Source organism: Mustela erminea, chromosome 5 (assembly GCF_009829155.1).
Source record: "Mustela erminea isolate mMusErm1 chromosome 5, mMusErm1.Pri, whole genome shotgun sequence".
Classification (NCBI taxonomy): domain Eukaryota; kingdom Metazoa; phylum Chordata; class Mammalia; order Carnivora; family Mustelidae; genus Mustela; species Mustela erminea.
The window spans coordinates 43,333,869-43,347,947 of record NC_045618.1 but is presented as its reverse complement, the minus strand read 5'-3'; the positions used below and the strand labels follow the sequence as shown (position 1 = coordinate 43,347,947).

Genomic DNA, 14,079 nt, shown 5'->3' with positions numbered 1-14,079 from the left:
ACCCCCAGGCCCTTGGCACTTGTACTGCTTGTCTCCCTGCAGGTCCCACCATCATGGGACATGGACAGGTTCCTGCCCCCAGGTCTGGTAGGGTTTGGGTTTTGCAGCATGGCTAATTATGTCCCCATTGACAAGCTGCTTGTACGCTGGTTGTGGGCTACAGACTGGCTTTAGGTCTGGGCCTCATTCTTGCATCTGTAAAATGGGTTTATCTGTGTCCCTTCACTGAGCAACACCAACCATCCTGGCTCTTCCTCAGATCCACTGTGGCCAGACCATCATGTGTCCCCATCATTAAGTGTCTACTGAGCACTTCCTACATTCCCAGTACTGGCCTGGGTGCTGGGGGGATTTATAGAGCTTCTGGTCTAGTGGAGAAACAGAAACCTGAAACTACATGAATTATTGTATGTATTAAAGTGGTGATAATTACATAATTGTTCTCTTTGGTTCTGTCCTGTGGCATGCAAGGGTGCTGCTACTTCATGGGAAACCCTGGGCTTGTCTTCTGTGGATGAGCCCCCATTCGCTTCTTTTGATTTGTTCATGCAGTCCTTCTCCATCTGTGTTCCTCATGGGAAACACAGAACACAGAAAGTTATGTGAGCGACAATTTTCTCAACGCTGCCAAGAATTGTTCGTAACCAGGACCAGTCTGGATGCAAAGGAGAGAAGCAAATTCATTACATACCATGGATGCCTTAGGGCACTGGGCTTTTTTCTCTCTCTCTGCTTTTTGTGACACGTTCTTCCATTTTTCATCCTCTGAACGTTAGTTTCTCTCACTGCCACTTCTGAAACTTTTATTTTTTTAATCTCTCTTCTTGGATTATTTCTTCCACCCTTTATCCTCCACAGCACAGAGGAAGAAACAGAAACACAGGGTAGTGGTGGGGTACTTTCATTGGTAATGGGTGATGGTTCTTCTTGATTTGAAAATCTACACACAGAGGAGTGGAATCTAAGATAAAACATGCTGCCCTTTGTAGCCAAACAAGACTCCCCCCCCCCCCCCCCCCCGCCCCAGGTTAACCATTAAGAAGAAAATAAAAGCCAGCAAATACCTGTACCCATGCCCCCCCCCCCCCCCCCCCCGTGGCTGACTTTGCTAATAGAACAAGGTTCTCCTGGATGGCAGGAGAAACCAGAGCAAGATGGCAGCGGGGCAGAACGAGGCCTTCTGGCTGATGGTGGTGAGTTTCACAGGCTGAGTACTGGAGTAAGAGGCTCTGGTCATGGGAAGTAGCCCCTGGGGTCACTGCTTTTTCTCCTGACTCCTCCCCAGACCTCTGACTCCTTTTGGCAGGGCATAAACCCCGTTCAGTGTGGCCTAGCTTATGGTTCCTACTCACTGCAGTCTGGGGTCTCTCTAACCCTGGGTAGGGCTCTTGGAGGGCAAGGAGATAAGTAGGACTTCCTTCCAAAAATATCTAGCCCAGCTGTGACTTTGGTGCTGAAAGAAGGTTTTGCAGGTTGAAGACAATGATTTGTTATTGTTATTATTTTATATTCATCAAAGGCCTGCAATGTGCTGGACGACATTGAAAAAGATTCGTGGTGGGTAAAATTAAACTGAGCTCAGAACTGGCCTGGTGCCTCCAGGTCTGGCTGGGCAAATTCTGGCATCTTCTCCTTGTCCACAGGAATGACCTCAACAAACCAGGAATGAGAAGCCCCCACCAACCTAGCCCTGCTGATAATTCTCCTTAAAAAGGACATTAATTCTTATCATTTCCCCTGCCTTAGGTTAAAGAGGGGACAGTGATATGGTAACCTTCAAGAATGAAAGATCCAGGGAGGGAAGGTGACCCAAAAAAGTAGCAAGCAAATCAGTATGAATGACATCTTTGAGCCAAATCTATGACATCAGCGAAGCTGGGCTTTAGTTCTTCCCTCCCCTTTCCCCTGGTTTGGATGCTGCCTTCCTAAGACAGGTGGGCTCCTCATTCTCCCTCCTCCTTCAAGACCACCTGCCTGGAAATGATCAGATTTTATTCAAACTAAAGAATGTTAAAAAAGAGACAATAGGCCCAAAATGGAGGAATGGAATCTGAAACCAGTCAGTCTAGAATCACTTGGTCTGCACCAGTGAGGTATTCTTCCTGATTGTCCCCTAAAGCTCCCCAAAGGAAAGTGACCTTCCCACAACCAATCTACTTTTTGTTGGTAAAACTTCCTGGTCCTACTCTCTTCTGCCTATAAAAGTTGGTCATGGGCTGGGTTAGAATGACACTAGGTCAACCACTAACCTCATGAAAATACCTGGTACAGGGTAAATTGTAAAACAACATATAATCCCCAGTCCTGTGGTATGACCCTCTTAGGTATTATTTGGCTCCAAGGCACCCAAGGCTTGGTGAAAGAAATGTCATCCTTGAATCTAAAGAGTTGAGTATCCTATTTTCTGTCATACCTAATTATTTTATGTCTAAGAACTGTGGTCCTGGAAGCTAAAAGTGTCTACAAAAAGACAAAATCTTAAAACAACCTAAAATAGAATGACCATTATGGGGAATGTTCCAATTAGACAAAATCATTCATTTAAGACACGCACTTACAAGCAAGGGTTCCTGAATTAGACAGACAGAATGGGATACCTATATTAATTGGTATTAATAAGCTTCCAAAAGGCTTCAAGATTCAAAAATAGCTTTTTTTTTGAAAGATTCATTGCAAAAACTAATGAAAAATTAAAGACACAGGAGGTATCTGAAACAAAAGACTACAAGGCAGACACAACTTGAGCTGCTCCTCTCTATCCTCTTTTACCTGCATACCTATTCCAGTTATCCTCTGTCTAAATTTTCTTTCCATTCTGAAGAGACTACACAGCCATAAAAAAAAGTCTACCAAGTTAATGACCTTACAGATGCCCCCCATATTTATCTTTGAAGGAGCACTCCCATATGGACCTCTCTAGGATGGATTGGACTCTGAGGGGTTTTCTGGTAAACTTCTATGTTCTTTACTTAAATAGCGCAGAAAACTAAAATTAAAATTAGTAGAGCATCTTACCAAGTTCTGGCAGATAATAGAGCCTACAGATGGGATCCTTTGCCAGTGAAGGGTGAGGGTTCTTACCAAAATTTCTACCTGTAGTGCCCAGTCAACAGAGGAAAATAAAATTTCATGTGATCCCTTCCTTTTCAAATCCAGACCCACTGGCTATAGGGACAGCCATTACTTTCTTGTTTGTCTCATTTTGTGTACTGATAGCTTTGGCTTTGGTCAGTTTGGAAGTCAGGTCGGGGGCCCCAATATATGACCAGACAGAAATGTGGTTTGCACCCAATTGTGGCAATCTATGTGTGGACAGAAATGTGACTTGAACTCCATTTGTGGCTGGGTTCCTACCAAACTATTACCAGATCTCAGGGGAATTGTGAAAGTCTTGCTTTCTTCTGGATATCTTTGGGAGTGGCTCTGGACCTTGGGAGGATAATATCTATACCCTCTTTGGACTTGCCTCAAATAACCAGGACAGGTTGTTTGATATTTCCAGGCACATTTACTCTTTGTCTTGGGGTTTAGCCCAAGAAAGGATTTTTTTAAAGTATCTTTATGGTCAGAAGTCAGCCAAATTTGAAGCTGATATTCAGAGCCTGGTAGAAATGTTTTTCTCCCCTAAGCTAAATGTATCCAGGGGGCAAGGGAGGACCTCTCTGAAGCCTTTATGAAAGGATTTACTAAGACATTCCAAAGACACACAGCTCTAGATCCAGAACATAGAAATAATGTGGTTTGATAAGCAGATCAACTCCTTGATATAATTTAAGCTGAAACCCAATTCTTTGAGGAATTAAAAAGCAACAGTCCTTGTCTTACAAATCTTGGCAGAACCAGAAATGCAGCTCTAGAAACAATTCAGAGTCCACCTATCCTTTTTACCAGTGGCAGAAATTTCCCAATTTATCTCAAAAGGCTTGTAAGTATTATAAGAATTCTGGTCTTCAGAAACAAAATTCCTTCCTGAAGCAACTTGCCTTCTTTCCCCTTGCCTTTGAGGTGTAAGTGTTCTAGCTGGTCTTCTCCGGGAATTCCCTTCTGGGGAATGTGAATTTCAGAGAGGAAATTCTTATCAGAAAGGGGAAAATGTGATTTGGAACTTTGGTGAATGCAAAATCTTAACTGTCTTCTCCACAAATACTAGTAAAAGGCCATGGCCACGGAACAGGCCACTTTAACTTATTCCATCTACCAGAAGAACACAATTTGGATCTAACTTCTTTATAACCAGTGTTCTTTGTATTATTTTACCTGATTCATCACTAGAACTTCAGGATAGAATCTGTAACATCTCTGTGTCTGTCTGTAGGTTTAAGTATGTTTCTCTCTATATATGTTGTAAATGTGTGATATTTTCTACCTCCAGATGGTATGGCTAAATTAACTGATAAAATAACTCTATTTAATTGATTCAAAAAAATCTAGTTAATAGGTTAGAGGGGCTAAGCTGCCTAACCATTACCCCATGCCATTAAATGTACTGCATGTGGGATGGTTTACCCTTTAGAAAGCTCAGCCCTGGCTGAATATTAGCGTCATTTGGTGGCAGTCTTTTAAACCATACCAATGACTGGGTCTCTCTCCTGAGATTCAAATGTAATTGGTCTGGTGAATTGGTATAGTTGGAGAATTGGAGCAGCATTGGTGTATTTAAAACACTCTCCATGTGACTGCGATGAGAACGCAGAGCAGAGAAACCCTGAAAATGAGGAAAGCCAGAGAGAGGGGCAGCAAAAACAGGGGAAGAGTTTCTCTAAGGGTTGGATGACAACTGTGACTGTGCTTACTTAAAGAAACTTGATCCTATGTCCTGGGAAGTAGAGCAAATGAATTAACTGTGCTCCTAGGGAAGAAAGGGTATGGAGTGGCTGGGCCAGCTGAAATTCCAGAGCTCAAGAGCCAATTTACTAAGGCAGTATCATTAGGGTAGCCCTCAAAAGTATCTAGTTCAGGGAGAGGCCCAGAAACGTGGGACTATTCCAGCAGCTCTCAGGGCCTGACCTTTGTTTTTCTTCACCCCCTAGCAGTGGCTGGCTTAACTGGAGGAACCATTCTCTGAGAGTTCGGAGGTGCCATGGAAGGGGGACTTGGAAGAGGCAAGACCATGGCACAGGGCAGACCAGGGAAAGAGAATCTGAACCCTTGGAATTGTGCCACCAGCATGAGAATCCTCCCATAGTGTGGAGAACTTTGGGTCCAGGTCTCTGAAGGCAGAATGTCTTCTGGTGGCTTCTTTCCCAGGGCCTGTTGCCTATACCTCCACTAGATGAATCCCATCAGGATAGAGTTGGTTTTTCCCAAACTGTCCCAGGCTTCCTGGTAGTTTGAGAGGGTATCTTGCTCATCTCTGAATGTTTAACACACAGCCAGACAGGATAGGTGTCCAGAAGGATGATCAACTACCCCAGTTTGCACAAGACAGAAGGGATGCCCAGAATGTGGAACTTTTAGTGCTAAAATGGAGAAAGTCTTGAAAGCTGGAATGTATTGATCACTGTAGTGCCCAGTGACACCTAAAGCAAGACTCCAAACTGGTGAGTGGTTGGCTGTCCTAAGGCTTCAAAGCTACCTTGGATAGTGTTGGCATAGCCTATCTGGGGGGCAGCTATCTTCCTAGAGGATGTCTTTGACCTGGCATGCAGACCATACCCACCCATTACTTCCTATTTCCTCTGGTGTTGGAAAAGAAATGATACCAACTATATGGGTAATGGGGGAGGGAAAAGGGGGCAAACATCTTGAGTCAGAGGCTGAGAGTCTTCAGAGAGAGGTGGGATACTTACCTCTGCTTCTGAGAAGTGAGGGATGTCTCGAAAAGAGTGGCTACACGAATGGTACAGAAGAATGACACCATAGTAGGCATGGCACATAGTAATTATCAAAATAATAGCTACTCTCTTTGAACGCTTGTGTTATGCCAGATACTGTGGTGAAGACATTTTCTAACATTTGTTTGAAAAGTGTGGGAAAATATAAAAGATTAAAAATGTCCTATGATCCCGATTCTGAGATGGTAGGTGTGATTGCATAAAGTTAGGAGAGTTCTCCTGCCTTCACCTGAGCCATCCAGTGTGAACACAGCTTGGGGCAGGTCCTTCTTGACGGTCTCCAGGTAATGCAGGTTTATCTTTGTCCCTGTCTGTGCAGGCATGTTTACAAGTGGGGTCAATGGTATGTTTAGTTTGCAACTGTTTTTGTTTTGTTTTTAGTATATATAGATAACCTTCTTTCCATATAATTGGATATTGATCTTTGTTCTTTTTAATTCTCCATAGTATCCAGTATATGAAAATGGCATAATTTTTGTACCTCTCCATTACTTATTTATTTATATAATTTACTTATTTCAAGTATCATTAATACAATCATCACAGTTACAATGCCACAATTAAACATTTTTACATATGTGTACAAACCTTTCTGTTGAATGCAGTCTTCTAAGTGGGGGGTGTCTGGACCAGAATTCATCTACACTCTGATCTTCATAAGTATTGCAAAATTAACATTTGAAAAAAATCCAAAATTTCCAGTTTATATTTCCAACTCCACTTCTTGACAACCATGCCATTACTGGATATTATCATTTTCAAAAAACCATTTGCCAGACCTATGAGTGCGAAGTGATATTGTCCTGATCAATTTTGTTGATCACCTTTTTGATCTGAATCTAAGCATCTTCTCATTTGTTCATTGGCCATTTAAATTTCCTCTTCTGTTTGTATCCTCTACCTCAGTTTTCTATAAAGTGCTTGGGTTTTTCTTATAAACATATTACAGATCTTTTTGTGTGAGACGGATAAACACTTTGAACACTATGTCTTATCAATTTTACTATAGTTTTTGTTTTTCAAATAATGTTTTAATATTGATTTGGTAAAATCTGTTCATTCATGGCAGTTTTCTCTCCCTTCCTTAGATTTTATGTGATGGTACTGTTACGGAACCTGGACTGGGTCCTGACAGAAGCGCCAAGGGGCACTCAGAGACTTTGGAGGGCCTGAGGTCTATTTAACACCAGCAGGCTGAGAGGAGAGTGGTCTCCAAAGGTCTGAGCTCCCAGCACAAGCAGGGAGGGTAATTTATACCCTTCTAGCTCCAAATACTTGGGACTTCCAGCGCGCAGGAAACGGGGTAGGGAAGAAGAACCCGGAAGGGCTTTGAGACAGGGACTGGAATTCAGTTGCTGGCTTGGGTGGCCATCTCGGAGTACGGTTTTCTCCTTATCAGTACCATCCTTGCTAAATTCTTCTCCCATATTCTTACATTTAAATGGTGAAAAGGGCCAGGAAAAATCTCTAGGACCATAGAGATATCGGTAAATAGAGTTTGAGTGACAAAGTGGAAAAAAATTTCACAAAGATGGAACGTATAATTCATAGATGTTGCCAGGTGGAAACCTGGCAAAATTTCGTTATGGGGGAAGCATACAAAAACCCCTCCATCCTTTTCTTCCCTTCGTTATTCATTTTTTGGCTTTGAAAACACTCATTTTGGAAAACCTGGCTTAATTATTCTAGTTGCGAGCACCCTGCCTGCCCTCCTGTGAGCTTCCCTAGGTGCGCTATCACTGTCACACCCTGGTGAGATAAGGCTGGAAGGAAAGAAAGAAAGGAAGGGGGGAGGGGGGGAAGGAGGGAGAGATGGAGAGGCCCACCCATGGTGGCAAAAGTGAGTTTCTAGTCGCTAGAAGGTGTTTAAACCTTTGATGGAGTTTTTAGAAAGAAAATGTAGTCCTAGGTTCTAGTGACCTGTAAGCCCCCTTCTCACCCTGAGATTCTCTGATTCTGGAATTCAGCAATGGAACATACTAATGGGAAGGAATATCATATAATATGTTTGATAGTAGTAGAATTGGAAATCGTAGAAAGGGAATGGGAGTATAGCAAGTTTTCTCTGGAGTGCAAATCCCAACAGGGAGGGAGGGTGCTGGTGGAGAGGGCAACAGGAGCCCTATTTTAGGAGTGTATGTATAGTACTTTTTACAGACCTAACACAAAGCTGGCATGAAGGCAGGATCCAGGAGTGAAAGAAGACTTCAACCATCTGGCCATCAGCCTGAGTCTCAGGCAGCTAAAAACAGATAACGTCTTGTCTTGCCTTGCTGACAATTTCATCTCCAAAGGCAGAGAAAGCAAAGAGGAAAATGGTTAATTGGGATCCGAAGGACTCTCTCTGGGGTAGGAGAAGACAAGTCCCTGGAAAACTGTGGCCCCTGTCGTGGAATCTGGAATCTGTCTATGAGAAAAGAGAAGCTAAGAGTGGAATGGGTAACATCATCCCCACATGACCCCAAAAGAGTCAGAGTGTGGAGGGCTGATTCTTACCCCACAAAAGCCTTAAAGGATAACATTGGTTACAGGAACAGGAGGTTCCCAATGCCATTCTGTCTATGTGATTAGAAGTGACCCAAAGGAAAAAGGTGGAAAAGGCTCATAAAGAAACCACTCCAGGGCGCCTGGGTGGCTCAGTGGGTTAAGCCGCTGCCTTCGGCTCAGGTCATGATCCCAGGGTGCTGAGATCGAGTCCCGCATCGGGCTCTCTGCTCAGCAGGAAGCCTGCTTTCCTCTCTCTCTCTCTGCCTGCCTCTCTGTCTACTTGTGATCTCTGTCTGTCAAATAAACAAATAAAATCTTTAAGAAAAAAAAAAAAAAAGAAGAAAGAAAGAAACCACTCCAGCCACACTAAAGATGGCAGGAGTGTGTTAGTCAGCTTTCTCCAAAGAAACGGAACCAATGGGATGGATACACACAAACACACTTTTTTTTTTTTTTTTAAAGGAATTGACTCACATGAAAGTCCTGAAATCCATAAAGCAAGCTAGCAGAATAAAGGTTTGGGTAAGAGTTGATTTTTGTCATTGAGTCCAAATTCTGCAGAGCTGCAGGTTGGAAACTCAGCCTGGGTTCTTAGGCTGCAGTCTTGAGAACTCCTTCTACTTTGGGGAAACGTAGTCTTTGCCCCTAAGGCCTTCAACTGATTAGATGAGGCCCATATACATTATGGAAGCAAATCTGCTTTACTCAAAGTCTACTCACCTATATGTTAATTTCATCTTTAAAAAACCCACTTTCCTGGTGATATCAAGTAGCTTAGCCAAGTTGAAATATAAGTAACCATCCCAGGGAGCATATGCCCAAAGGCAAATTTGAGAACACTGTTGTGCTGTGGGATGAATCCCAGGAAGGCTAAGGGGGGAAATGACTGAAGAGCCACCTAAAGACCATGGTGGGACAGTGACAATTAGTGTGCAGCAGGCCAATGGGGCATAGAATATAGCAGAGCACAGACTTGTCTTCTCTCTTTAATAAGGAGAAATATTGCCAACCTAGAGCAGATAAAACTTGAGTGTATAAGAGATTGGAGACAAGAAGAGACCCAAGCACCTTTAAATGGACAAGGCTGGAAGCAGAAACCCATTCAGCTCAGGGTGCTGAAACTTCCTAGAGATGCTGGACTCCTGTCAGGATTTTAGAGCACTCACAGAGAGCCAGTGGGAATCAGAGGGTTGCCGTTAGTGTTCAGCTTTTCTTACAACGAGCATACTGGATATAAATTGCCAGCAAATCTCAAAAATAAATTATAAGCCTCTGGTCTGAACATTTAGAGATGAAGGGTTTGCAGAGTGAGAGCCAGCCTGGGGTATCAGGTTGGAGATACACCTCATGCACTCCTGAGCACAGGCTTGCTTCCCCTCAGTCCCTGTAGTATCCCTTCAGGAAGCTGAGAAGAGTCAGAGGCTAAGGAGCTTGCCCCAGAGCCCACAAGGGGCTCTGAATTTAGTGGAGCTCGGGCTTTTTCTCCTTCTCTACAGCGGGACAGCAAACTATGGTCAGGGGCTGAACCTGGCTGTCCAGTTCTTTTTGTATATTCTATGAGCTAAGAACGGACTTTTTTAATGTTAGGGAAAATAACAACAACAAAAAAAGGGATTACATTTTTTTCAACATGTGAACATGAGATGAAATTCGTGTTTCAGTTTTGATAGCTAAAGTTCAAAAAAATTTCAATTTTGAGAGATAAAGATTTTTTGGGACAAAACCATGCCCTTTGTCTATCCTCTATGACTGCTTTTGTATGCAAACAGCAGAGTCAAATATTTGTGATAGAGATGGTGTGACCCGCAGTGCCTGAAATTATTTCCTGTCTATACCTTTGCTGAAAAAGTTTGCTGAGCCTTGCTCTCCAGCATTTGGGGCAGCTCCTACGTTAGCAGTGACTGTCCTACTGGAAGCCTCTATAGAAACATGTCAGAACCTGGAACCCAAAAGATGAGAAAAGTTTTTCATGTTGGCTCAGCTTGAGTGAGATGGCACCATGTGGCACAGGTAGGGGACAGGACAAGGGGGCAGGATGAAAGATTCTGGGATCTATTCTAGGCTTTTAGACAACAGGTCCAGCTTTCAGTAGAGCCTTTGCAAAATCTCTTGTGATAGCTGTGGATCTAATCCACAGAAAATGGGCATCTGAAGCTATCAATGAGATGTATGTGTCATGGGCTGGTCAACAGTTCCCACAGGATGGGATTAATGAATTGTGGCCAACCTAAGGCCTCTAGTAATATAATATGTGGGGGGGGGCATGTCTCTGTGTCCGTCCTATCTCACAATTACATTAAATGTTTGGATGAAGACACAGAGAGCATATTTACCAAGTCCAGAGTAAAGTAAGTCTGGTGCATTAGCAGTTGAAGTCAGAAGACTAGAGCTTTTACAAGGGGATGCCTGGGTTGTTGGGCATCTGCATTTGGCTCAGGTCAAGATCCCAGGGTTCTGGGATCGAGCCCCACATCGGGCTCCGTGCTCAGCAGGAAGCCTGCTTCTCCCACTCTCCCTGCTTGTGTTTCCTCTCACGGTGTCTCTCTCTGCCAAAGACTAGGGGTTTTGCATTAACAAGGAGATTGTAAGATATAATAGCATAAAAAAAGCAAATGCAGTAAAAAGCAAATGCAGTTTTAAGGCTAAGAAGAGATGTGTGGCACCCAGATCAAGAGAAACCTGGGACATGTAGTGTGTTGGGTAGATGTGCTGGGAGCACCGTGCCCTGTCCTGAGCACCACCTTGCGGGAGAGATCTTTGCAAGGGAGATGACCAGTGAGAACAGGTCAAGGTGGTGACAGGTCTGGAAACAGTGCTGCATAAGGAATAGGAGAAGGGCACCAAGAATATTTGGCTCAGGGAAGAGAACTTAAGTAGGGCATTGCCTTAGTTGGCTTTCCCGGAAACAGATCCTGAGACAAGGAGTAGGGCATGTGTTTTATTCGGGAAGTACAGAAAACCCTGGAAGGGGTGTGGGGAAGTGAAGCATGAAAGGAAAGGCAACTAGGAAAGGATGTGTTATCCAGCCGGCTCCCACTGCGGGGAACTGGGCTGTAAGCTTCAGAGAAACTCAGGGCACTGGTGTAGAGCACACATCTCAGGGATCCCACCAGAGGGATGATGGCTTCCAGGCGCTGACAGAGGGCTGTACCTGGGGATCTACCCAAGACTTCAGAGGGAGCCCTCAGAGTCAGAGAGCCACAGTTAAAGCAGGAAGCTGTGTGGGCCTGGGACCAGCACCTGCACTACGGGCTTTCGAACCATCCCAAGAGGTCTGAAGAGTTGTGATGTGGGTGACAGTTAGCAGGAAGGTCCTGCCTCAGTCTGGCTATTGTGCTACTATGGACATATGTGGAATATGAGGAATAGTACTGAGGATTGTAGGGGAAGGCAGGGAAAACTGAATGGGAAGAAATAGGAGAGGGAGACAGACCACAAGAGACTCTTGATTCTGGGGAAAAAAAACAGGACTGCAGAAGGGGAGGGGGTGGGAGGATGGAGTGGCCGGGTGATGGGCATTAAGGAGGGCACGTTATGTGATGAGCACTGCGTGTTATATGCAACTTATGAATCAATGAACATTCCGTCAGAAACTAATGATGGACTATAGGTTAGCTAATTGAATTTAAATAACAAAAAATAAAATGAATAGTGATGGGGGGAAAAGAGCATTAACAGGAAGCGAATCTGTGGGGAAGGGTAAGAAGCCTTTTCTAACAGCTGTAACTCTGTGAATTGGTGACGTCACAAAGCAGTGCAAACCCCAGCAGCAGGGCCTAAGAGCCCCGCGGAAAGGCTTTGGAGGCATTTTGGCTTTGAGGGCGATGTTGACGATAATGGCAGGCCGTCCCTTTCCAGGTGCTAGATGCTCTGATTTTATGAATGAAATTCTAAGGGGCTGTGGAGCACGAGGTAGTGGGTGAGAGAAACTGGTGGTGATGGTGAAGGGCTGGGGGTGGCTGAAATCACACCGTGCACACTGTGCCCACGCCCCCCAGGGCCCCTGCTAGCTGCAGAGTGATGGGGGGATCTGCAAGCCAGCTCCAGTCCAGGGCTTTGATCCTCCAGATTTCTAGCATCGTATTGGTGAGCAGAATTGCAGGGCCCTTGAAATATAGCCTGAGTTCAAAAACATCCCTTTGGGCAAAAGCATTAATGCAAGAGGCAGTGGGGGTCCTGCCCACCCCCCTCCAGCCTAGGGGCCCCTCAGCTTCATTTCAGAAGCCTCAGGGCCCCGTACCTCTCCATGCCTTCCCTCCCAGACTCTCTGAGCTGGAGTCAGCCGTTCACGACAGAGGCAGCTCATTATTTTACAGCAGTTGACTTGAAATCTGAAATCAATCGGGTATCAAATATGCAGTCCTCAGTTTGATACCGTTTTTCAAAGGTGCAATAACATTCAGAAATGACACCGCATTTCCTAATTATGAAATTCTGTCGTTGCTGCTCTGTCTAGGATGACTTGGCTGCAGGGTTTTCTTTTTCTTTCTTTCTACCCCCCCCCCTTTTTTTTAAGATTTAGCATACACCACGATTATTTTAAAATTGCCTTGGAAGAATGTATTTCATCAGTGAACTATGAGCATGCTTATTACTGAAGTTTGGAGGCAATTTGAGAGGAAGGATAAATTAGCACAGAGACTCTGGAGGCCTTGGAAACATGCCCTCCCTCAGCCCCACTGCTTCCTTCTTACCACAGCTAAGAAAACTTTTCACCGTCAGGCATCCAGACTCTTCTGCCCACCTCGCCCGTGGCACACTCGTCAAGATGGTGAACTTGCTGGGGATGAGAAGGGGCTGCTGGGAGACCCCAGAACCGGGGTGCTGCTGGAAGGAAGGATGAAGAAACTGTGTGAACCCCCAGGCTCCCTCAGGCCCCCCAAGCTCCACGGCCTAGAAGAGCTGCTGCAGAGGAGGGAGTTCCTGCAGAGCCAAGGCTCTCTTTGCTCAGGAACACGGGCCCCTGTATGCGTAGTGAGACTGCGGAATGAGTTCCCAACACTGAAAAGGTGGTTCGAAGTAAGTCATGGACACACAAGGCATCTTGAGGTTCAGAAACACTGCACTGAACGAGAAAAGCCAAGCAAAAATGGGCGCGTGCTTTCCGAGTGCACTGGTATCGTTGTTCCAGGGTTCTCGAAGCTCAGCTATGGTGATGGATATGAGAACAGTGGTGCCCCTTGGGGACATTGGTCCCAAAGGGGCAGGAAGAACACTCTGGGGGATGGATGGGAACATCCTCTATCCTGATTAGTGTGTATACTCCTGTGACAACGGGAGTACATAGGTTTGTCAACATTCACAGAAATATATGTATCAAAAAACATATTGTGGTGACTCGATACCACTTAGATGAGTGCAGACAGAGGCTGACGGCTAACTGGGGCCCACTCTGAACACTCTCCAGTTCCTCTCAGAAAAGCACCATCTCATGGGTTTCTGTTGAGAAATAGAGTTACCGTGGCTGCCCATTCCTGTTTAGGGATCTGCCCTGTTTATCCTAGCCAGGAGCTGAAGACCTCGATACTGCCCCGCTCTCTAGGGAAAGCGGCTTGGCTTTGTAAGTAATAATAGATTGAACTGAGAGCCCAGCCTGGGCCCCTGCAACAACTGGCAGCAGAAGCACAAGGTCAAATGCTAGAGGACAGACTCCACCCACATGCACATGCACATGCCTCCTGGGGCTGGTGTGAGGGGATCCCCTCAATTCATATGAGAGGACACTTCCCAAGGAACTTTGCTTTTCCTTTTCCTTTCT

The 14,079-nt window shown here is 44.9% G+C and overlaps 1 protein-coding gene across 1 annotated transcript; it reads left to right on the top strand.

Annotated features, from left to right (window-relative positions):
- The first annotated feature begins 1,072 nt into the window (after nucleotides 1-1,072).
- On the top strand, nucleotides 1,073-13,824 carry LOC116590074. Its single transcript, XM_032341741.1, has 2 exons — nucleotides 1,073-1,193; nucleotides 13,021-13,824. Exons 1-2 carry the CDS (start codon nucleotides 1,073-1,075, stop codon nucleotides 13,569-13,571), a joined length of 672 nt encoding a protein of 223 aa, XP_032197632.1. The 3' UTR covers nucleotides 13,572-13,824.
- Nucleotides 13,825-14,079: the final 255 nt, after the last annotated feature.